At 63.5% G+C, this 20,651-nt stretch overlaps 1 protein-coding gene across 8 annotated transcripts in view; it reads left to right on the forward strand.

The window, feature by feature from the left end:
• The window catches only part of KCNH2 (potassium voltage-gated channel subfamily H member 2), a 36,329-nt gene that overhangs the window by 14,833 nt on the left and 845 nt on the right, over positions 1-20,651 (forward strand). For 3 of the 8 annotated variants that reach the window (XM_021078757.1, XM_021078760.1, XM_021078762.1), the window contains 12 exons: positions 6,660-6,824; positions 8,458-8,901; positions 9,508-9,719; positions 13,636-14,064; positions 14,571-14,958; positions 15,289-15,488; positions 15,931-16,183; positions 17,249-17,472; positions 17,729-17,828; positions 18,389-18,661; positions 18,735-18,927; positions 19,249-19,426. In XM_021078757.1, the coding sequence (XP_020934416.1) occupies positions 6,660-6,824; positions 8,458-8,901; positions 9,508-9,719; positions 13,636-14,064; positions 14,571-14,958; positions 15,289-15,488; positions 15,931-16,183; positions 17,249-17,472; positions 17,729-17,828; positions 18,389-18,661; positions 18,735-18,927; positions 19,249-19,426 (3,059 nt within the window). Of the gene's footprint in view, positions 1-3,555; positions 4,143-6,659; positions 6,825-8,457; positions 8,902-9,507; positions 9,720-11,454; positions 11,622-13,635; positions 14,065-14,570; positions 14,959-15,288; positions 15,489-15,930; positions 16,184-17,248; positions 17,473-17,728; positions 17,829-18,388; positions 18,662-18,734; positions 18,928-19,248; positions 19,427-20,651 lie in introns of those variants that run through there. The other 5 variants (XM_021078758.1, XM_021078761.1, XM_021078759.1 and 2 more) reach the window with 4 other exon arrangements.

A 20,651-nucleotide genomic window follows, 5' to 3' on the forward strand; every position in this document is an offset into this window, starting at 1 on the left:
CACCTGCTTCCCCAGCACGTCCGGTCTGGTGAGGCCAGCCTGACCCTGGCCTCGGGGCTCCGGCTCTGGGTGGGGGGAGGGAGGAAGCTCACCCCAGAAGCCAGCATACAGGCACCCCACGTTAGGGATACAGTTTTCTAGAAGAGTTCTCGATGGGAAACATCCACGGGGGCCGGATGGAGGAGTCAAGAAAATCTTCGTAGAGGGGGTCCTTGGGGGCCTGGGGGGAAGCAGCGTGGGGCTGTGGGGAGTGGGAGGGTCTGTGGAGCTGGGGTGTACTGGAGGGGCCGTGAGGCCAGCCTGCTGGGTGTGTGGGGATGGGGGCGCAGGCTGAGGGCTGTGACGCGGCTGGGAGCAGGGGATCCTGTGCGGTTCTGAGGAGGGCAGGCTGCAGGAAGCAGGAGGAGGGAGTTACAGTGGCAGAGGCCTCCGGGAGGCGGGGAATGGGCTGGAGCCACGAGGAGAAGCTTTCTCCGAATAAACATGGCCTGGTTTCACCTTCCCGGGCTTTTGTGGAGCAGGGCAGGGCTGTGACTCCCAGTTTATAGACGAAGAGGCTGCGTCCCCAGAGGGCGGGTGGGGCTGAGCCCCAGAGCTTTTCTAGAAAGAGCCCCACTCCCGAGGCCATCGCAGTGGCCCCGGGGAAAGCTGGCAGCACAGGCCACAGGCGGTGGGTTTGGGTGGGGGTCCCGATGACTCACAGAGGCCCCCAAGGCCCCTGGGAAGGTGCTAGGCTGAAAGGGCTGGTGAGGGGTCTGCCTGGAGAGGGTCTTTCTGTGGGATTTGGGGTCTGGACGGTGGCTTCCCAGCCCCCACCCTGCAGCGAGTTTCCCCGAGGAAGTCTGTCTGTGCTTCAGGGGGATAGGATTGCACCCCCTTCATACACACACACATGCACACGCACATGCACATGCACACACACACACACTCATTCACTGACTGGCCTCTCAGGCTCCCCTGCTCTGTCCCCGGGGCCTGCAGTGTCCCTGGCCTTCCCCTGGCCCCCTGCCCATGAGAGCAGTGTTAGCGACACGGTGGCCCCCGGCCAGGAGCAGCTCCTGCTGCATCTTCCTGTCGCCGCCACCAGGCTAAATATAACCTGACACTGCACAGCCCTGGGCCGCCAGCGGAGACAGCCTCTGCCTGGGGGCGGACAGGCCGCCTGGAGCCCCAGCCTCCTGCCCTCAGTGTGACTTTGGGCCCAGCTCCTCCTGCTCCAGCAAGGCAGGACGGCAACCGGGACGAGGGTGGCTGCCTCCCTGAGGTCACCTTCCCCGCAAGGACCTGGCACCCTACCTGGTTACAGCCCTGGATGCTTCCACAATACCATCTGTCATCTCATCTGGCACCTGGGGCAGGGCTTACTTGTCCCTGCAGTACCCACAGGGAATCTGAAGCTCAGAGAGGTGGGCGACCTGCCCACAGTCACACAGCAGGTGCCCAGGGTCCACCTTGCCGGAGCCTGGCTCAGCTCCCCCGAACCCCTCTCTCTGCCGTGTCATCTCCAACTCCGGACTGGGGTCCTGTGGAGTCCTTGGCTCAGTGAGGGCGGTGACAGGCTGCTCTGTTCACCACGTCCTACACGCTCCTCTGCGTGTGCTCGGTGAATATTCAGTGGGGATGGAGCCACCTGCGAAGGAGCTGTGATGACACCTAGTTTTGCAGACGAGCCTCTAGAGACTCAGACCTCAAGCTCATCCAAGGACACTCAGGTCCCCGGCAAGCCTTTCCTTTGAAGAAGCTGAGGGCAGCTCCTGCCTGGGGCCCACCCCGGATGGGTTGGGATGTTGGGTGGAGACAATGCCCCTGGGTGTACTGTGGGGCGTGGGTTGGTACCAGATGAGAGCAAGCCAACATTGCGTTCTGATGAAGATGGCACCCTTCCCCGAGCTCAGGGGGAACTCCACCTGCTGCACCTGGCAGGTGGACAGGCCTGGGTCCCCGGGGCCTCCCCTTTCTCCCTTCCTCAGTGGCCTTCCTTGATGGGCATGACCTCTGTGGCTGTTATGCTCCATGGTGCAGAGGAGCCTGTCCGTGTGTGGCTGTCAGCCACCATCAGCTCTCTGCTCCTGGTCTCCATCCCCACGGGGCCCAGGGTGCCCTGAGCCCAGGAGTCAGGCAAAGGCTGGGCATCCAGCCTCCTCACCCCGAGCTGGGGACTTCAGCCGGGGCTGGGGCTGGCGGGTCTGAGGAGGGTGTTCTTCAGCCGCCTGAGCCAGGCTGGCCCTGGGGGCCGCTGTGTCCTTGAGGCCCACCCCCTGCCTTTCCCTTTCCTCCTCCCTTTAATTCATTATTTTTTAGTGGCTGCACTTGTAGCCTATGGAAATTCCCCAGGCCAGGAACTGAATCTCAGCCGCAGCTGTGACCTACACCACAGCTGCGGCAACGGCGGATCCTTAACCCCCTGTGCTGGGCTGGGGATTGAACCCCCACCCCAGCAGTGACCCAAGCTGCTGAAGAGACAACGCGAGGTCCTTAACCCGCCGTGCCACAGGGGGAACTCCCTCCTTTTTCGCACTTTTTGTAGACCTCTCTCCTCCCGGCTCCTGCTTCGCAGGTGTCCTGTCCTTCCCGCCAGGACTGGGGGGCGTGGCCACCTCCAGGTGTGGCAGATAAGCAGCCTGAGACTCTGGGAGGGCAGGCGACTTGCCCGAAGTCATTCTGATGCAATGCGCCAAGGGCCGCTTAACTCCTTCGCCTGTGCCCCACCGCCGCTTTGCGCCCGGGAACCCCGGGGCTTTCTGTAGGCGGGGCCGGGGTCCTCCGCTCCCCGCTCCCCTGCAGTCCGTGTTTGCTCCTTCCCAAGCGCTGCAGGCGCCGGCGGCCTCGGGAGCGCGGGCCGTGCCTGCCATCCAGCGGCGCTCGGCGGAACTGCAGCTCCGCCAGCTCCGGGCTGAGGTCGGCCTCGGCTCCGGGACCAGAGTCGGAGGGACCAGAGGAGCAGAGGGATGAGCAGGGCCTGGCTAGGTGGGCGCGGGCTCCTGGAGGGCGAGGCCGGGTGCAGGCGTGCGGGGCCGGCCGAGGGCTCCCGGGAGGCAGCCCAGCTACCGACTCGCAACATTTCTTCTCTGCCGAGATGTGTGAAGGTCAGAGCCCCATGGCCTGCAGGCTGCCGTTTGTTCTGGGCGACGCCCCGTTCCCTCCGTCCCTGTGCACCTCCCCTGGCCTGCTGACCTCCAGCTGCCCCAGGGACCTCCACCCGCCTTAATTCCAGCCAGTGATGGGGTGGGGTCCGCTGGGAGATCTGGCCGAAGAGCTCAGGGTGGGTGAGAGGGCAGCTCCCAGAAGACCCAGGCAGCCGGGCAGGGTGGCCGAGCCCCAGGGGATAGTGGCTGACCCCAGCATCACCTTCTTTCCTTCCACGTCCCCTGGAAAACAGCAGCTGGGGCTGACCCACCCCAGTCCTCAGGCAGGGCTCCAGTTCACATTTTTGGAATAACAAGGGCTTTTCCAGACTTATTTGAAAGAAAAATTCCTTGAATGTCGACAAAGGGGGGGCGCTCTGAGTGTGAGTGGGTGTGAGCCGGCCTGTGCTTCTGGGGGGGCTAGTATCTGGAGTCCTTGTGTCTGGCGGCGGGTGGGTGGCAATCCTGGAAGCCCGGTCCTGGGCTGTCTGGGCTGCCGTTCTGGCCTCTCTTGCTGAGAAGTTGGAACCGAAGTGGGTGTGGGGCGTGGAGGCCTCAAGTTCAAAATCCTGAGGCTGTGCCCTGGGGGCGGGATCCCCAGACCATCCTGAAGGGCTGGGCTCATGAGGTTTCCAGACTCTGGATTTATCTGAGATGAGTTGGATCGGGGATCAGGGGCCTGGATGGCTCGGATCCCTGGGGTGGGTGTTAGGGGGTCTGCAGGGCTAAGATTTCCTGGTCTCTGGCTTCTCCTTGGTCCCTGCGAGGGCCAGTCCCTGTTCAGGCCGCTGCTGGCCATCACCATATTAGGGCATAAACTCTGGGCGGGCTGTCTGGGTGCCAAACGGTCTCCAGCTGGGCCCGGCCTCCTGCAGCTCCTGACACCACAGCCGTGCTTCAGTGGGCCGTGTCAGAGGCCGGAGGTCAGGGGGCAGGAACGACACCTACTGGAGGGAGACCCAGAAAGAGCCCCCCAGCTCAGGTCCCGCTGGCAGAGCCATGAGGGCCTGGGATGCGGTGAGTGGAAGGGCTTTGGGGTGGGGCGGAGAATTCCTGGCCAGCCCCTTCCCTGGCCCCGTCCCCCCTCATCTCAGTGCCATCCCGTTGCCGTCGGTTTCAGAGGATCTTCTAGAAGATTAATCCCACAGCTGCTAGAATCGCCGATCTGCTTCCCCCTTTCAGCCCTGTCCCAGCAAGTCTTCCCTGAGCCTGGCCAGCGTCTCCCAGGAACCAGCCCTTTTGTGTCTGGCCTCCTCAGGTCCATGGTGAAGCTGCACCTGCCCCCCAGGGCCCCATGGGCTGCTGGCCCCTCCAGGTTGTTGGCCTTGACTCAGCTCACCCCAGCCACTTCCTCTCCTCCAGTCTTGACCCTTGACCCTGCACCCAGCATTAGCGCTGCCTCATCACCAACACCACTGGCCAGTGCCTGCTCCCTCGTGCACTGCTCTGGGTGCCAGGCCCTTCCAAGAGAACGTAGACACTGGGGAGTCAGGTCCCTGCAGTTTGAAGACAGTGAGCCTGGGGGAGCCGAGACAGGGAGAGAAGTGTCTGCCCAGGGAGAGAAGATGAGGAATGTGCTTGGCTCCCACAGGGTCCAGGGAGAGGGAGGACCGGGATGCTGATGCCCTTTCCTGCTGCATCAGCGAGGGCTTCCCGCGGGCGAGGGTTCTGAGCTGGGCCTTTGGGTGGAGACTGAGAGCACACCAGGGTCTCTTTCAGAAATCGGCAGAGAGGAGGGCCATGCATTGGACAAGGAGTGGAGGTGACAAGGAGCAGGGGTGACAGAGCAGAGGTGACAGGGAGCAGAGACAGACTGGGTACATTCGGCCATATCACCTGAAATAGGGGCTCTGATGGTCAGAGAGAGAGAGAGATTAAGAGGGAGAAAAAAAATCAAGACCAGAGAGGACGAGATACAGAGATGAAAGATCTAAAAGCAGCGCTTCTTGACTCTGGTGAAGGGTCAGTTTTATTTCTAACATGTCATAGACCAATGCTTGTGTGAAATACAAAAGTCACGTGCTTGGCAATTCCTGTCATGGCTCAGCAGTAACGAACCCAACTAGCATCCCTGAAGATGTGGGTTCGATCCCTGGCCTCGCTCAGTGGGTTAAGGATCTGGCGTTGCTGTGAGCTGTGGTGTGGGTCGCAGATGCCGCTTGCATCCCGTGTTGCTGTGGCTGTGGTGTAGGCTAGCAGCTGCATCTCTGATTCAACCCCTAGCCTCGGAACTTCCATATGCCACACCTGTGGCCCTAAAAAGCCAAAACAAACAGTCACACGCCTGGATATTGTGGCAATAGTAACTTGCTGTAAAGGTTTTGAAACACTTGCTCTCAATTTCTGAACTTGTCATGGATGACCACCAGCTGGGTACCAGTGTAGAGACAGCAACGACAGAAACAGAGACGGTAACCGCTAACCTGTCTACAGCGTTCAGTGCACGCCAGGCGTTGCCCTAGGCAGCTGGCACATGTTGACTTATTTAATATTTAACTCACGAGGAAAGAATCATTATCATTCCCATTTTGTAGATGAGGAAAATGAGGCACAGGCAGGTTAAAATTTCAGAAAAATGGGGAGTTCCTGTGGTGGCACAGTGGAAATGAATCCAACTAGGAACCATGAAGTTGCGGGTTCGATCCCTGGCCTCACTCAGTGGGTTAAGGATCTGGTGTTGCTATGAGCTGTGGTGTAGGTTGCAGACATGGCTTGGATCTGTCGTTGCTGTGGCTGTGGCGTAGGGGGCCGGCTCCCGTTCGACCCCTAGTCTGGGAACCTCCATATGTCACGGGTGTGGCCCTAAAAAGCAAAAAAAAAAAAAAAAAAAAAAAAGAAAAAAAAAATCAGAGAAATGAGCGAGTTCCTGCTGTGGTGCAGTGGGTTAAGAATCTGACTGCAGTGGCTTGGGTTGCTGAGAGGTGCAGGTTCGATCCCTAGCCTAGTGCAGTAGGTTAAAGGATCCAGTGTTGCTGCAGCGGTGGTGTATGTCACAGCTATGAGCTGTGGCTTGGATTCAGTCCCTGGCCAGGGAGCTTTCACATGCTACAGGTGCGGCCATTAAAAAAGAAGAAGAAAAAAGTCGCAGAAATGACTGGGCAGCAGAGCTGGGATTTGAACCCCGAGCTTCTGGGCCTAAAGTCTGTGGGCTTAACCACCAGGCTGCACTGCCTTGCATGAGAAAAAACAAAGATACAGTGAGAAGATGGGGGAAAAAATGAGACAATGCAGGAAGAAAGGAGCAGAAGCCGGTGGGAGGAGAAAATGCACGGGGGTGGGGGTGGCGGGGGGAGAGAGGGCTGGAGACACAAGGCCAGCAGAGCCAGGGGAGAGCTTCGAGAGCGGAAAGCTGGGGCAGCTGACTGGGGAAGAAGCTGGCAGGTGCACGGCAGGAGGCGGGACTGGGCGAGAAGTGTGTGTTGGGGGGGGACCTTGTGTAGGAGCCCTGGGGGAGGGGCAGAAGGGGACAGGCCGCTTCAGGTTCGGGGGTCCATCCCGCCTGGTATCACGGTGGCCCGTGTCTCTGCTCTACAGGGAGCTGCTTCCTGTGCCTGGTGGACGTGGTGCCCGTGAAGAATGAAGATGGGGCTGTCATCATGTTCATCCTCAACTTTGAGGTGGTGATGGAGAAGGACATGGTGGGGTCCCCCGCCCGTGACACCAACCACCGCGCCCCTCCCACCAGCTGGCTGGCCCCAGGTGAGTGCAGCTGCGCCTCCAGCTGGTGCAGGGATACGTGGTTTCCCTTCCCTGGGGCCCTGAGGCTACCCGAGGCCGATGCTCTGTAGGAAGGGATGCAAAGATGGGGGAAAGGACACGGAGGAGACAGCTGGTGCCCTCTGGCTCAGGATGGACAGGTGGGGCGGGGTGACTGCTCGAGCCGGGATCCACAGGTCTTTGGGGGCAGGATCGCGACGGGTTTCGTAGCTTCAGCTGCTTGGGTTCCCGCCACAGCATTCCCCTGGGAGTGGGCCTCTCCAGCCCCAGGGATGGGGAAGGCGCCCTTCCCAGATGGCCCCGGCCACTTCTGAGCGGCTCCCACTGCTCATGAGAAAGCTGTGTCTTGCGCATGGACTCAACCCTGTGAAGTTTCTGCCTCTGGTCCTCGATCCTGGACTGGCAGCTCCCCGCTGTGGCCGTGGCTGATTGAGAAGAGGATGGGAGGGGATTGTTCCCTGTGGCTGGAGCCAGGAGGCCTCCCCTCATCCTCCCGAGACTCAAAGGCAGAGACCTCCTCCTCCCCCGCCATGGCCTTTTTGGATTTAATTGTAAATGTTCTCTCAGAATCAAAGCAAAAGAAACCCCTTCTTGGTGTCTCAAGCTCGAAGATGACAGCATTAGAATGTATACATGTACAGAAAACTGACAGAACACTGTAAACCAGCTATAATGGAAAAACAAAAGTCACTAAAATAAAATTAATAACGCTGGCCCTGGGAGTTCCCTGGTGGCTCAGTGGGTTAAGGATCTGGCATTGTCACTGCTGGGGCTGGAGGCGCTGCTGTGGCGTGGGTTCGATCTCTGGCCCTTGAACTTCTGCATGCTTCAGAAGTAAGTAAATAAATAAATAACCCCCCACATCCCGCTGGCCCTACCAGTTCCACGGGCGCCATCTGTGAGGCGGCGGTGGGGCAGGGTACTGCGGGAACCCGAGGCATCCCTCCTCCATCCAGATTTCCTGGCATTTACTGTGTGACCTCCAGCAAATCACAGAACCCAGGGATGCAGACGTTTCCTTTTTTTTTTTTTTTTTTTTTTGGGTCTTTTTGCCTTTTCTTGAGCCGCTCCAACGACATGTGGAGCTTCCCAGGCTAGGGGTTCCAATCGGAGCTGTAGCCGCCGGCCGACGCCAGAGCCACAGCAACGTGGGATCTGAGCCGCGTCTGCCACCTACACCACAGCTCACGGCAATGCTGGATCGTTAACCCACTGAGCAAGGCCAGGGATCAAACCCGAAACCTCATGGTTCCTAGTCAGATTCAGTAACCACTGAGCCACGGCGGGAACTCCCAGACGTTTCCTTAAGTCTCAGATGGAGATAACTATGCCCACACGTGCAGTTGTGAGAGTCCCAGATGGTTTCTGCCGAGCTCGCTGGTGATGAGGCTCAAGAAATGGCGGTTTATTATTGTCAGAGTCATAAGACTTTAGATAAGACTTTGTTGGAGACGAGTTCTGGGCGTAGGAGTAGGGCGGGAGGGCTGCTGCCGGCTATCTATGGGGACTTTCTCTGGCTTTCCCTCCCTCCTCCTCTTGGTGACTGGGGCTACTGCCCCTAAGCCTTGCCCTCTCCGGGGTTGCTGGCGACCCCGCGTCTCCCCTCTCCCCGCAGGCCGCGCCAAGACCTTCCGCTTGAAGCTGCCTGCGCTGCTGGCCTTGACCGCCCGGGAGACGCCGGTGCGGCCGGGTGGCGCGGGCAGTGCAGGCGCCCCGGGGGCCGTGGTGGTGGACGTGGACCTGACGCCCGCGGCGCCTAGCAGTGAGTCGCTGGCCCTGGACGAGGTGACAGCCATGGACAACCACGTGGCCGGGATCGGGCCGGCGGAGGAGCGGCGCGCGCTCGTGGGCTCCGGCTCACCGCCCGCCTGCGCTCCCGGGCCGCACCCGTCGCCCCGGGCGCACAGCCTCAACCCCGACGGCTCCGGCTCCAGCTGCAGCCTGGCTCGGACGCGCTCCCGAGAGAGCTGCGCCAGCGTGCGCCGCGCCTCGTCGGCGGATGACATCGAGGCCATGCGCGCTGGGGCGCTGCCCCCTCCACCGCGCCACGCCAGCACCGGTGAGGGTCGGCCCCACCCCTGCCAGGACTGCCCGGCCGGCCCGAGTCCCCTCTCGCAGGCCTGCCTCTTCCAGGACCTCAGCTTCCTCCCTCTCCGGCCGGTCCTGTGGGCCTGGGAGATGGAAATCCCATTAAGCGTTTATTTAATCCCATTAAGTGGCCTTTTACTCCATTAAACCTGCCTTCATCCCATGGCGTTCTTCCACTCTCAGAGCCGGTGGTGGTCCGTGGAGCTGGCTCTCCCAGGCCCTCCTGGAGCAAGGAGGCCCGCAGGGAGTCTGGGTCCCTGCCACCACCTGGGCCTCTGGCCCGCTGCCAGTACCCTAGAACAGACCCTTATGGCGGCTCTCCAACGTCCTTAGCTCAAAGTTGCATCACAGCGGTGTGTCACTCTGTGCTTCTTTAAAGTGGGAGGGGTCTAGCCTCCCTGGTGTCTCAGTGACTCTGCCCCTGTCTCCGGAGCCGCCCTCCTTGACTGGCTCAACCCCATGGTCCATTCACGCAAGGCCTGTCTCCGCCTTAGCTCTACATCCGGGACCTGACAGCCCCGCTCCTCCACCCGCCCCCACCCCCTGCCTCCCTGATCTCTCTTCCCCTCCACCCCAGGGGCCATGCACCCCCTGCGCAGTGGCCTGCTTAACTCCACATCAGATTCGGATCTCGTGCGCTACCGCACCATTAGCAAGATTCCCCAAATCACCCTCAACTTTGTGGACCTCAAGGGCGACCCCTTCCTGGCTTCGCCCACCAGTGACCGGGAGATCATAGCCCCCAAGATAAAGGAGCGGACCCATAACGTCACTGAGAAGGTCACCCAGGTAGGCGCCCAGCTCCCTGGCTCTCTGCTTACCTGGGAGGAACTTGGAAGGGGATGGGAGTGGCCTGCGGTCAGAAGTCCCAGTGGAGGGGTGCCGTCAGTGAGGGCTTCCCGGAGGTGGCAGGCGTGCTGGCTGGCCTGGGGGAGGAGTTTCAGAGCTGAGATGAGAGAACAGTCTGAGAGGTCCCAGAGAAGATCAGATGGAGGGGAGGAGGCAGATACAGAGGCCAGGTTGATGAGGCTCAGGGAGGGCAGGGTGGGTGAGGCTGGACTTCTGGGAGGGGCGGGGTGGGTGGGAGGAGGCAGCCAAGGGGCACAGCAGGGTCTCTTGGCAGGGTGTGGTGAGGACAGTTGCGGGGGGCAGTCCAACAGGAGGCTTTAAATTAGAAGTGGCCACAGGGGCCAAGGTCAGGGGTCGGTCCTGGTTCTTCGAGGCCCCTGTGATGAGCCAGGCAGAGGGTGGGGACCCAGGGCCAGGGCCAAGATGGCCTAGAGTTGCCTCTGTCTCCACAGGAGAGGAGAGTTGCCTTCGCACGTGGGGAGGGGAGGGTATGGTGCGGGTGCACAGATTCAGAGGGAAGGAACCCCTGGAGAGGGTTGCCAGCCTTGGGGGGCAGTGCCCACCACTGCCTGGCGGCCAGGCCAGCCTGGTCTTCTGCCCCCTCTTGGCAGCAGGATTGTCTGCACTGCCCGCACTGTCCGGTCCATCCCAGCTCCTTCCTGTCGTGGCCTTGGGGGTGGGGGTAGGGTTAAGGGTGAGAAGCCAGGGACACCCGGGTGTTGGGGGTGGGGGGCTCCTGCCCCACACCTGCCTCGCCTCTGTCCCCGTTGCCTCCTCCTGCCCCATCCACAGAGTTGGCCCGAGCGAGGGAGCCATCCGTCTGCTCCTCCTCGTCCCTCCTCCTGGCTCTGCTCCCGCTGCTGCCTCTGGTTGTCTGGGTTCCTGCCAGGTCTCCAGCCCCTTGGCCTTGACTCCAGAACGTTCCTCCACACCCTAGGCCCCATATCTGGAAGCCTCCTCCTCACCCTCTCCCGCCCCCGCCTCTCATGTTTCCACCTGGAGGGCCCTTCCCCCCCCCCCCCCCCCCCCGCCGGGCGTCTGCCCTGCTCTTGTGCCCACGGTTTGTGCTGTCGTGTTGCGGTCTGTGCTTTTGGGTCGGTGTGTGTCAGCGTGCGCGTGTGTTCCTGGCTTTTTGGTCACCGGGAGGCCTCTCCATCTCTGGGTATCTGTCTGACTCTGGCTGGCTGGGCACTGGACCGGCGGGGCGGGGGTGTCGGGGAGACCATTAATCTGCGGTGACAGGCCCGGGCCGCCCGGGGGAGGGGGAGGGGCGCGGGCTGCGGGAGCGGCTGCTGCAGGAGCCCAGAGCCGGCCGCGGGGGAGGGGGCCTCGGGCCGGGCTGGGCCGGGCCGGGCGGGGGAGCCCAGTGTGGCGGGGTGGGGGTGGGGACCTGGGAGGAGGAGGGGCCGCCCGGAGGAGCCGAGGTTCCGACCGCGGCGCCGCTGCTGGGCTGGCAGCGGGCAGAGCGCAGCACCCGGGCAGCGGGGCCCGCACCAGGGGACCATGGGCAGCCCGAGCCAGGCGGGCTGCTGTCCACGCTCACTGCCAGGGTGACCCCAGCCCTGAGGCCCAGCCCCAGCGACCCGGGCTTCCTGCCAGAGGCTGCCCTGGGAGCCAGGCCGCCCGTCTCTGGGGCGCAGACTGGGCTGGAACTGCTGTTGGGGTGCAGGTGAGGCGCTGGCTGGGCCCTCCTCGGGCCCCAGGGCAGGCAGGCTGGGGGGAGCCAAGTCCTCCATGGCGGCCCCAGCGGGCAAGGCGAGCAGGACAGGGGCTCTGCAGCCCAGGGCCCGGAAAGGCCGGGTGAGGCGGGCCGTGCGCATCTCCAGCCTGGTAGCCCAGGAGGTAGGTGACCCCCCAGCCCCTCCCCCTTCCTCCGGGGCTGGGGCTTCTGAGATGCAGGATGGTTTGGGGTGCCAAGGGGGCTCTGGTCCCGCTCATCCCACCCTTGGCTCCAGCTTGCTCTTCAGGCCCGCTGGGCCTTGGTGGACAGGGTTTTTCTTACCAGGGCCTCCCCTCTCCTTGGGCTCCCACGGCCCAGTCTTCCAGCTTGAAATGCGAAAGGTAGAGAAGGAGGACAGGAGTGAAATGGGTGCCCGGAGAGGATGGCAGGGAGACCGGGGAGGAGGGGAGCTGCCTCTGCCTCCACCCCACCTCCCCCAGCGGCGGGCGGGTGGCAGCGGGCCTGGCACGGAGGCACTGTGGCTCCGCCCCTCCAGCACTGGGTGTTGGGAGTGGGCCAGGCCAGGGAGGCGTGGGCTGCCTCTGGGGTCCGGGGTTGGGGTTGGAGCCTGAGGAGGCTGGGAGTCAGAGGCCACTGGGTGAGTGGGGAAGACAGGCTGGGCCAGGCACCTGGCTCACCTCCTCTGGGCAGCCTGAGGTGCTGGTGGCCCAGGCTTATGATTCTGTAGACACCTTCTGGGAGCCACCTCTCTACCAGCAGGGGCTTCTGTCAGAGAGCCAGGGACTCAGGGAGGAGGTGGAGGGGGAGCTGGTGGTGGTGCAGGGCTGAGTCCAAGAATCCCACCCCTGCCACCATCACCGGGCACCTGAACTCTCTCTGCCTTGGCTCTCGGGCTCCTTGAAGCTGGGGTTCAGGTGGGGGGCATCCTTCCCAGCCACAGGGGAGGACCCAGGGTTTGGCTTAAATGAGCTTTCCTGTTCTGTGAGACGTAGGTCACGGGAGGTCCCACACAGGCCGACGGTGGCACGGGGGTGGCAGAGCTGAGCCCGGCTCCCTGTAAGATGAGGTGTGCGGCTCCAGGTCTGACTTCCCTGGCTTGTCCCACGTGTGTGTGTGTGTGTGTGCACACACGTGCGTGTGCACACCTGGTGGGGTGGACACACCCCTAATTAGGGCCCTCTCAGCTTCCAGTTACTTCTAGGGAGATGTCCTCCAGACAGTCCATCTGGCGAGGGCGATTCCAAGGGATCCCCAGCTTGAATGTGAACAGGAGTTTCTGAGGCTCCACCCACCATGGCCCTCCCAGCACGGAGGCCTGAGGATGTGAGCTCTGGCCCTAGTACCGGCCAGGCTGGGAGCGTTTGGGGGATTCTGGGGGGAAGGGGGGACAGGTGGAGGCCGCAGGGGGACAGATGAGGCTCCCACGATAGCGAGGGAAAGCTGGCCTCAGCTCTTCGTGGTTCGGCTTGAGGGGAGAGAGGGGTTTGGCTGCTGCCACCTGGTCTGGATGGTGAGCCTGCCTCTGCCCGAGGGATGGGGAGGGGGAACAGGACGCAAGGTCAGCCTGTGAAGGGCTGGGTGGTCACTGCTGAACGGCTGCCCCGGGCCAGGGCGAGTACCGAGGGGGGAGCGGGTGTTTTGGTCTCTCTCCCCTGGATGCCAAGGGGCCTGAGTCTGGGTGGCTGGTATCCTTGGGCCAGTGGCATGAAGGGACATTTAGGCCCTTCGTCTCTGGGCCACCAGCAGTGGGACTGGTCAGGAACTGCAGTGACCAGCACCATTTACATTGCCCAGGCTGGGAGCTGTATCCTTGGAGCATTTTCTGGATGGAGCCCGTGGCGTGGGTGGGATGTCTGGGTGGGGTTAGGGGGGTGGGTGGGATCGCAGAGTGGGAGTTATACCCGCAGCCATGGGTCGGCAGTGCCGGCAGTACTGGCGGGCTACTGCCCGGTCCCTGCACTCAGGTAGCCCTCCAGGTCCCGTGCCACCTGGGGAACCATAGTGCCCAGGTCAAGGGCTGCTCAGTGGCTTGGCCGCTTGGCTGGGGGTGGGCCTCCCCCCTCACTCTGCGTGACCTCTTCTCTGGAGGGCCCGTGGCCTGGCCTCCCCTGCCCAGACATCATGTCCCCGGCTGGACAGCCTCTGCTCTTACCTCCACCTTCCCTGCCCGCCCAGGTCCTGTCCCTGGGGGCCGACGTGCTGCCGGAGTACAAGCTGCAGGCGCCACGCATCCACCGCTGGACCATCCTGCACTACAGCCCCTTCAAGGCCGTGTGGGACTGGCTCATCCTGCTGCTGGTCATCTACACGGCCGTCTTCACGCCCTACTCGGCCGCCTTCCTGCTGAAGGAGACGGAGGAGGGCTCCCAGGCGCCCGACTGCGGCTACGCCTGCCAGCCGCTGGCCGTGGTGGACCTCATCGTGGACATCATGTTCATCGTGGACATCCTCATCAACTTCCGCACCACCTACGTCAACGCCAACGAGGAGGTGGTCAGCCACCCCGGCCGCATCGCCGTCCACTACTTCAAGGGCTGGTTCCTCATCGACATGGTGGCCGCCATCCCCTTCGACCTGCTCATCTTCGGCTCTGGCTCTGAGGAGGTGGGCTGGCAAGGAGGCGGGGGCAAAGGGAGGGCAGCGGGTGGGAGGTGGCGGGGCCGGCGGGGAAGGCGCGAGAAGGAGGGCGGCAGGGGCACGGCCAGGCCCCAGGTGACCCGTGCCTGCTTCCTGATCCGTATGAGCCCCTCGCTGGTTGCAGGGCCTCGCCTTTCCCTAAGGCGTCTGTCCAGCGTGGCCGCTGTCTTCTAATTCAGACGAGGGCGCTCTGAAGCTAGTGGGCGCTCTGGCGAGGACCCTGAGAGTGGGGGTCCCTCTCGGAGGCCCCGTTTCCTCACTCTCGCCACGGGGACCGTGAGCCCTTTGTCGCAGAGCGATTAATGGGGCTCTGTGCTGGGCCCAGCGTGGGAGGTGCTTCTATGATGAGGAGGTTCTGGGAGATGTCTTCGAGGGTCTTACGCCCCGGAGAGCCGCAGCACCCCCACGCCTCCTTTGCCCCCCTCGCTGAACATCGCCGCCTCCCCCCCAACCCCCGCCCCCGCCCCCCACAGCTGATCGGGCTGCTGAAGACGGCACGGCTGCTCCGGCTGGTGCGCGTGGCGAGGAAGCTGGACCGCTACTCGGAGTACGGGGCGGCCGTGCTCTTCCTGCTCATGTGCACCTTCGCGCTCATCGCGCACTGGCTGGCCTGCATCTGGTACGCCATCGGCAACATGGAGCAGCCGAACATGGACTCCCACATCGGCTGGCTGCACAACCTCGGCGACCAGATCGGCAAGCCCTACAACAGCAGCGGCCTGGGCGGCCCCTCCATCAAGGACAAGTACGTCACCGCCCTGTACTTCACCTTCAGCAGCCTCACCAGCGTGGGCTTTGGCAATGTCTCGCCCAACACCAACTCCGAGAAGATCTTCTCCATCTGTGTCATGCTCATCGGCTGTGAGTGCGCCCCTGGGGCGGGCGAGGAGGCCAGCCCGTGGCCCGGGGTCTGGGAAGCGCCTTCGTCCGAAGAGAGGGAGCGGGCTAGAGGGGCCCGAGTGGGGCTCTGGGACGCAGAGGCCCCGGGGGCCTCCATCACGGGGTATTTGGGGGCGGGACACGCAGGTAGAGGCGCAAGGCGGAGCCGAGGGGCGCGTGTGCCCCGGCTTCCGCGTTTGTGCATCTTGGCGTGTGTGCTTACCCTGAGACGTGACTGCGTGTGTCACTGACCTGGTGCACGGGCGGGCGGGGTCCCTCAGATGCTGACGGCCCCACCCACCCCGCCCCCAGCCCTCATGTACGCCAGCATCTTCGGCAACGTGTCGGCCATCATCCAGCGGCTGTACTCGGGCACTGCCCGCTACCACACGCAGATGCTCCGGGTGCGGGAGTTCATCCGCTTCCACCAGATCCCCAACCCGCTGCGCCAGCGCCTCGAGGAGTATTTCCAGCACGCCTGGTCCTACACCAACGGCATCGACATGAATGCAGTGAGGCCACTGGGCTTGGCCGTGGGCTGGTGGTGGTGGACTGGAGGGAGCAGGGTGATGACGGGAACTCCTTGGGGCAGCCAGAGTCACGCTCCACGTGCAGGTGGTGCCAGTTAGTGCCGGGCAGGACCCTGAGAGGCCCTCACCTCCTGCTGCTCATGGAGCCTGTTTCCCAGGAGAGCTCTCATTTGGGGGCAGGTGCTAGACCAGGCTCTAGGTGGTTGTGTTTAAGCTTTGCAACAACCCCAGGCAGGAGCCGGTTTCCAGGCCTCACGCATGTAAGGACTGGGAGGTTAGAGCAGGGGGGTGGTGTCCCCAGGGGTGCCCAGCCAGAAGAGGGGGAGCTAGAGTGGGCACCCTGGTAGATCCCTGCTGGATCTCCGGGTGGGGGTGCGAGTGGGGTCCCGGGAGAGGGTGTGCTGAGCCGGCCCCCCGCCCCCAGGTGCTGAAGGGCTTCCCGGAGTGCCTGCAGGCTGACATCTGCCTGCACCTGAACCGCTCGCTGCTGCAGCACTGTAAGCCCTTCCGCGGGGCCACCAAGGGCTGCCTGCGGGCCCTGGCCATGAAGTTCAAGACGACGCACGCGCCACCGGGGGACACGCTGGTGCACGCCGGGGACCTGCTCACCGCCCTCTACTTCATCTCCCGGGGCTCCATCGAGATCCTGCGGGGCGACGTCGTCGTGGCCATCCTGGGTACGGCAGGGACCGGGAGCTGGGCCCGAAGTGCCCTTCCCGGCCTGGAGAGATCCGAGCCCCCTAGGGACACGGCTGTTGGGGCTCTGGAGCTGGGAATGCCCACGGGGACCTGGGGCTCCTTGAATTCACCCGAGCTCAGGCCTTCCGAGGGGGCTGTGGAGAGGAGCCCTGCACGGGGTTGGGCTGCTGAACCCTGGGGGTTCTCAGGTCCTGTTTCCCCCTGGGGTCTCTTCAGAGAAGAGGACAGTGACATTCTTGCTCCTTAAAACAGGACCAAATCCAGATGCTCTGAGGAGGGCAGTGGAGGGAGGTCATGCAGCTGATTTTACTAAGGGCCACGTGGTTCCCGCAGCCTCGGGCAATACCACCAGGCCTTCCCTCCAAAACCCAGGGAGTCCTGCCCGCCTCCATCCCTCACCCCTTCCTTCCTGCCCTACCTGTGCAGGTGGGCAGGTGGGCAGGTGTGCCTGGGCCCTGGGGACCGCCTGCCCTCTGCCTGTCCTTCTTTTGGCCCAGGGCAGGTGTGTCACGGTGGGCCTTTTTAGATTTTTATTTCTCAGTTCGGCACACACACATATGCCACAGACACTCCCAAACACAACTGAAACCGGAGTTTCACTAAACAGCAGTCTCCTTACTACATTCTGGTTTGTGCTAAGCTATGCCGTCCTATTTTGTTTCAGTAAGCAAAAGGCTGGTCCTCGATTCACTACTGTGTTGTGATCTGTAGCTTGAAGGACAGTGTTTATGAGCGTGCAGTGACTGGTCAGGATGGTGACTGGGACATGGGCTTTGAGGGGGGCTCCCAGTGGAGTTAGAACCCAAGGAAGCCAGGGCCATGGGCCGAGCTGGGCATCTGCCGCCGGCTGGCCCAGTAGCTGAGAGGCACAAGGGTCCCGCACTGTACCCCAGGGCACTGCACTGCACGTCCTGCCTTTGGGAGCTGGGGGGAGGACGGGGCTGGCTGGTGCTTCCCTGGCCCTGGGGGCTGGGACCTGGCTGGGTGTGACCAAGGTAAGAATGCCCCGAAGACAGGCGCCTGCTGCCTCTGTTGTCACCCAGGGGCTGAGCCCCCCTCTCGGTGGCCTCCAGGGAAGAACGACATCTTTGGAGAGCCTCTGAACCTGTACGCGCGGCCCGGGAAGTCCAACGGGGATGTGCGGGCCCTCACCTACTGCGACCTCCACAAGATCCACCGGGACGACCTGCTGGAGGTGCTGGACATGTACCCAGAGTTCTCCGACCACTTCTGGTCCAGCCTGGAGATCACCTTCAACCTGCGAGATGTGAGTGGGCAGTGCGGCGGGATGCACCTGTCGCTTCCCTGGGCGACCCTCTCTCTGGGCTTGTCTCTCATCTGTCAGATGGGATCTGGGGCAGACCAGGATGCCACAGTCCCAGCCTCAGCCCTGGCCCTGGGGCAGAGCTCACAGCCCCAGAGGGAGCACGCCCAGCCCCACCTTCTCTGTTAATAAGAGAGTCCGGGTGGACCCGGCAAGGCAGGAGGGCGCAGAAGGGCCCTGACACCACTCTCGGTTCCAGACCAACATGATCCCCGGCTCTCCCGGCAGCACGGAGCTGGAGGGCGGCTTCAACAGGCAACGCAAGCGCAAGCTGTCCTTCCGCAGGCGCACGGACAAGGGTGAGGCGGGGGAGGGGAGGGGCGGGGAAGGGAGGGGCGAGGGCGGGGCCCAGGTGAGAGGTGGGCGGGGGTGGTGGGGAGGTGGGGTCGACGGCTCTGCTCCATGTGGCATCTCCGGAGGCCTTTCTGCCCCTAGCGTCAGGGCCCCGCGCCTCACCCAGATGTCGGATCGCTGTCCACGCTTTCAGGCCCGCTGGAGGGCCTCTTCCAGGAAGCCCCCTTCCACCCCCGGGGCAGGGCCTGCCCAGGTTTCTTTGGTCCTCAACTCCCAGCGTCTTGCTGCGCGCAGGGGTGAGGGGGGCAAGGAGGTCAGCACGGGGGGCGCCTGGGGCCAGGGAGCCCCGCCAGCGGTGTCCCCGCCCGGGCTGGGGCAGCCAGTGGGCAGAGACCACTGGTCCCGTCCTTGGAGTCCTCGGTCCTCTTGAAAGCGGGGGAAGGGAGCAGAAGAAACATGGGGCAAACCTTCCAGACCTTCTCTGGTCCCCTCCCCTCCCTCCTGTCCCTCCTGTCCCCTCCTGTGCCTCCTGCCCACTCTGAGGCCCGTTCTCTGTTTCCCACAGACCCGGAACAGCCAGGGGAGGTGTCAGCCTTGGGGCCGAGCCGGGCGGGGGCAGGGCCGAGTGGCCGGGGCCAGCAGGGGGGACCGTGGGGGGAGAGCCTGTCCAGCGGCCCCTCCAGCCCCGAGAGCAGTGAGGATGAGGGCCCAGGCCGCAGCTCCAGCCCCCTCCGCCTGGTGCCCTTCTCCAGCCCCAGGCCCCCCGGAGAGCTGCCGGGTGGGGACCCCCTGACCGAGGACGTGGAGAAGAGCAGCGACACTTGTAACCCACTGTCAGGTAGGGTGAGGGCCACCCGGGGCGGACGGGATGTGGCCTCTGCCCCGGCCTCAACCCAGCTCTTTGGCTCCAGGCGCCTTCTCAGGAGTGTCCAACATCTTCAGCTTTTGGGGGGACAGCCGGGGCCGCCAGTACCAGGAGCTGCCTCGCTGCCCTGCCCCTGCCCCCGCCCCCAGCCTCCTCAACATCCCTCTTTCCAGCCCCGGCCGGCGGCCCCGGGGCGACGTGGAGAGCAGGCTGGATGCCCTCCAGAGGCAGCTCAACAGGTGAGGGTGGTCCCTGGGATCCAGCTGAGGCCTCGCTGCGTACGTCTGGGGAGATGGGCCAGTAGGTGTAGGGCGTGTGGGCTGCGGGTTTCCAGCAGTGTTGTAGGGTGGAGGTGGGGTCTGCTCTGTCTAGGCCTGTCTGTGTGTCCAGCAGCCTGATCCTCTCCTTGTGTTCAGAGCTGAGCCAGGGGCCGCCACACCTAGAATGAAGAGGGGGCCTGGGGTTGACCAGCTGGCTGTCCCTAGGGTGGTCCCGAAGTCCTAGTCACTGGTGTCTCCACTTGCCTGAGACCCAGGGCACCCGCCTCCTTCTTGCCCCAGGCTGGAGACCCGGCTGAGTGCAGACATGGCCACCGTCCTGCAGCTGCTGCAGAGGCAGATGACACTGGTTCCCCCTGCCTACAGTGCTGTGACCACCCCGGGGCCTGGCCCCGCCTCCACGTCCCCTCTGCTGCCCGTCAGCCCCATCCCCACCCTCACCCTGGACTCGCTTTCTCAGGTAAGCTCCTCGAGCCGGGGCGCTGCCTCTTCTGCCCCGCTTCCACCCCAGACCTGCTTTGCTGTCCTTTTCCCTTGGCCTTGGGCCCCAGCCTCCTCCCACCCTCCTCCTGCCCTCCTCCAGGCTGTATCCAGGAGCCGTGAGCACAGAGCAAGGCAGGGGAGCCCCGAAACAGAGCCCCCAGACAGCTGCGCCAGGGAGGCCGGCAGGCTGGGTGGCATGCGCTCCCCCAGAGTCACCTGAATGGCCCGATCAGGTGCCTGTGTCGTGGCTGGGAGTGAGGGGGCTGCTGAGCCCGAGGCCTGGTGGTGGGTGCTATGTGCCAGCGCGCCATTGCGACAGGGTCCCAGGTCCCTGCTGTGACTGACACCCGCTGGGTCTGGCTCTACTGCCAACCCAAAGCGCGCACGCTCGGCACTTTGCTGGGTTGTCCTGAAGGCTTTGGCTGAGCCCCAGGGTAGCACTTACGGCCCGCATCACTCCCCTTCTGCCGGACAAGGGCCTCTGTGGCCCTTTGTCCCTTCCTGAGTGGACATGTGTGTTCCCAGCCTCCTGACAGGGCAGCTGGGACTGGGCCCCAAGAAGGGGGCTCCTCTGGCGACCGGAGGTGGCGGGGATCTGCTTCCCCCTTCCCCTGGCATCTGCTCCCCTCCCATATGCTGCCTGCTCCTGTTTGCAGACACCAGGCCCACGTCAGCGAATGTGCCAGTCTCCTTTCACAGCCGCCCCCGCGGAGATCTCCCAGCAGACTCGGCAGCACCCACAGAGCCCCTCCCGCCGGCCCTGGCGCTCTCCCTGGCCTTCCGAGGCCTGGCTGCCAGCCCGCCTGTTTCTAGGTCCCCGAGTTCTTTCTAGATTGAAGGACAGAACCATATTTCTCTCTGTCCAGCTGTGCCAGCTCAGGGCTCCTTATTCCAGGTTGGGTTTGGATTCAGCTGCTGTGTACCCTGGGGAGGGAAGCGGCTCTGGCCTCGGGTTATTCCCAGCCTCGGGCACCTGCTCCCGGGCCCCCAGCTGTCGGGTTTGGCTCTGGCCCACAGGGAGTGCGTTTCTGCTCTGCCAGCCTCAGGCCTCCCTTTTGTGGTTGGAGACCGGCTCTGCCTGCCTTGACCCTTCTCCTTGTCCCCTGCAGCCGTTTTCTGTCTGTCCCCAGAGCCTCCAGACCCTCTCTGTCCTGTGAACCTGACCCCCCTCCACTCCGAGCTTCCCATACTCCGTTTTTTTT

This window comes from Sus scrofa, chromosome 18, assembly GCF_000003025.6.
Source record: "Sus scrofa isolate TJ Tabasco breed Duroc chromosome 18, Sscrofa11.1, whole genome shotgun sequence".
Classification (NCBI taxonomy): domain Eukaryota; kingdom Metazoa; phylum Chordata; class Mammalia; order Artiodactyla; family Suidae; genus Sus; species Sus scrofa.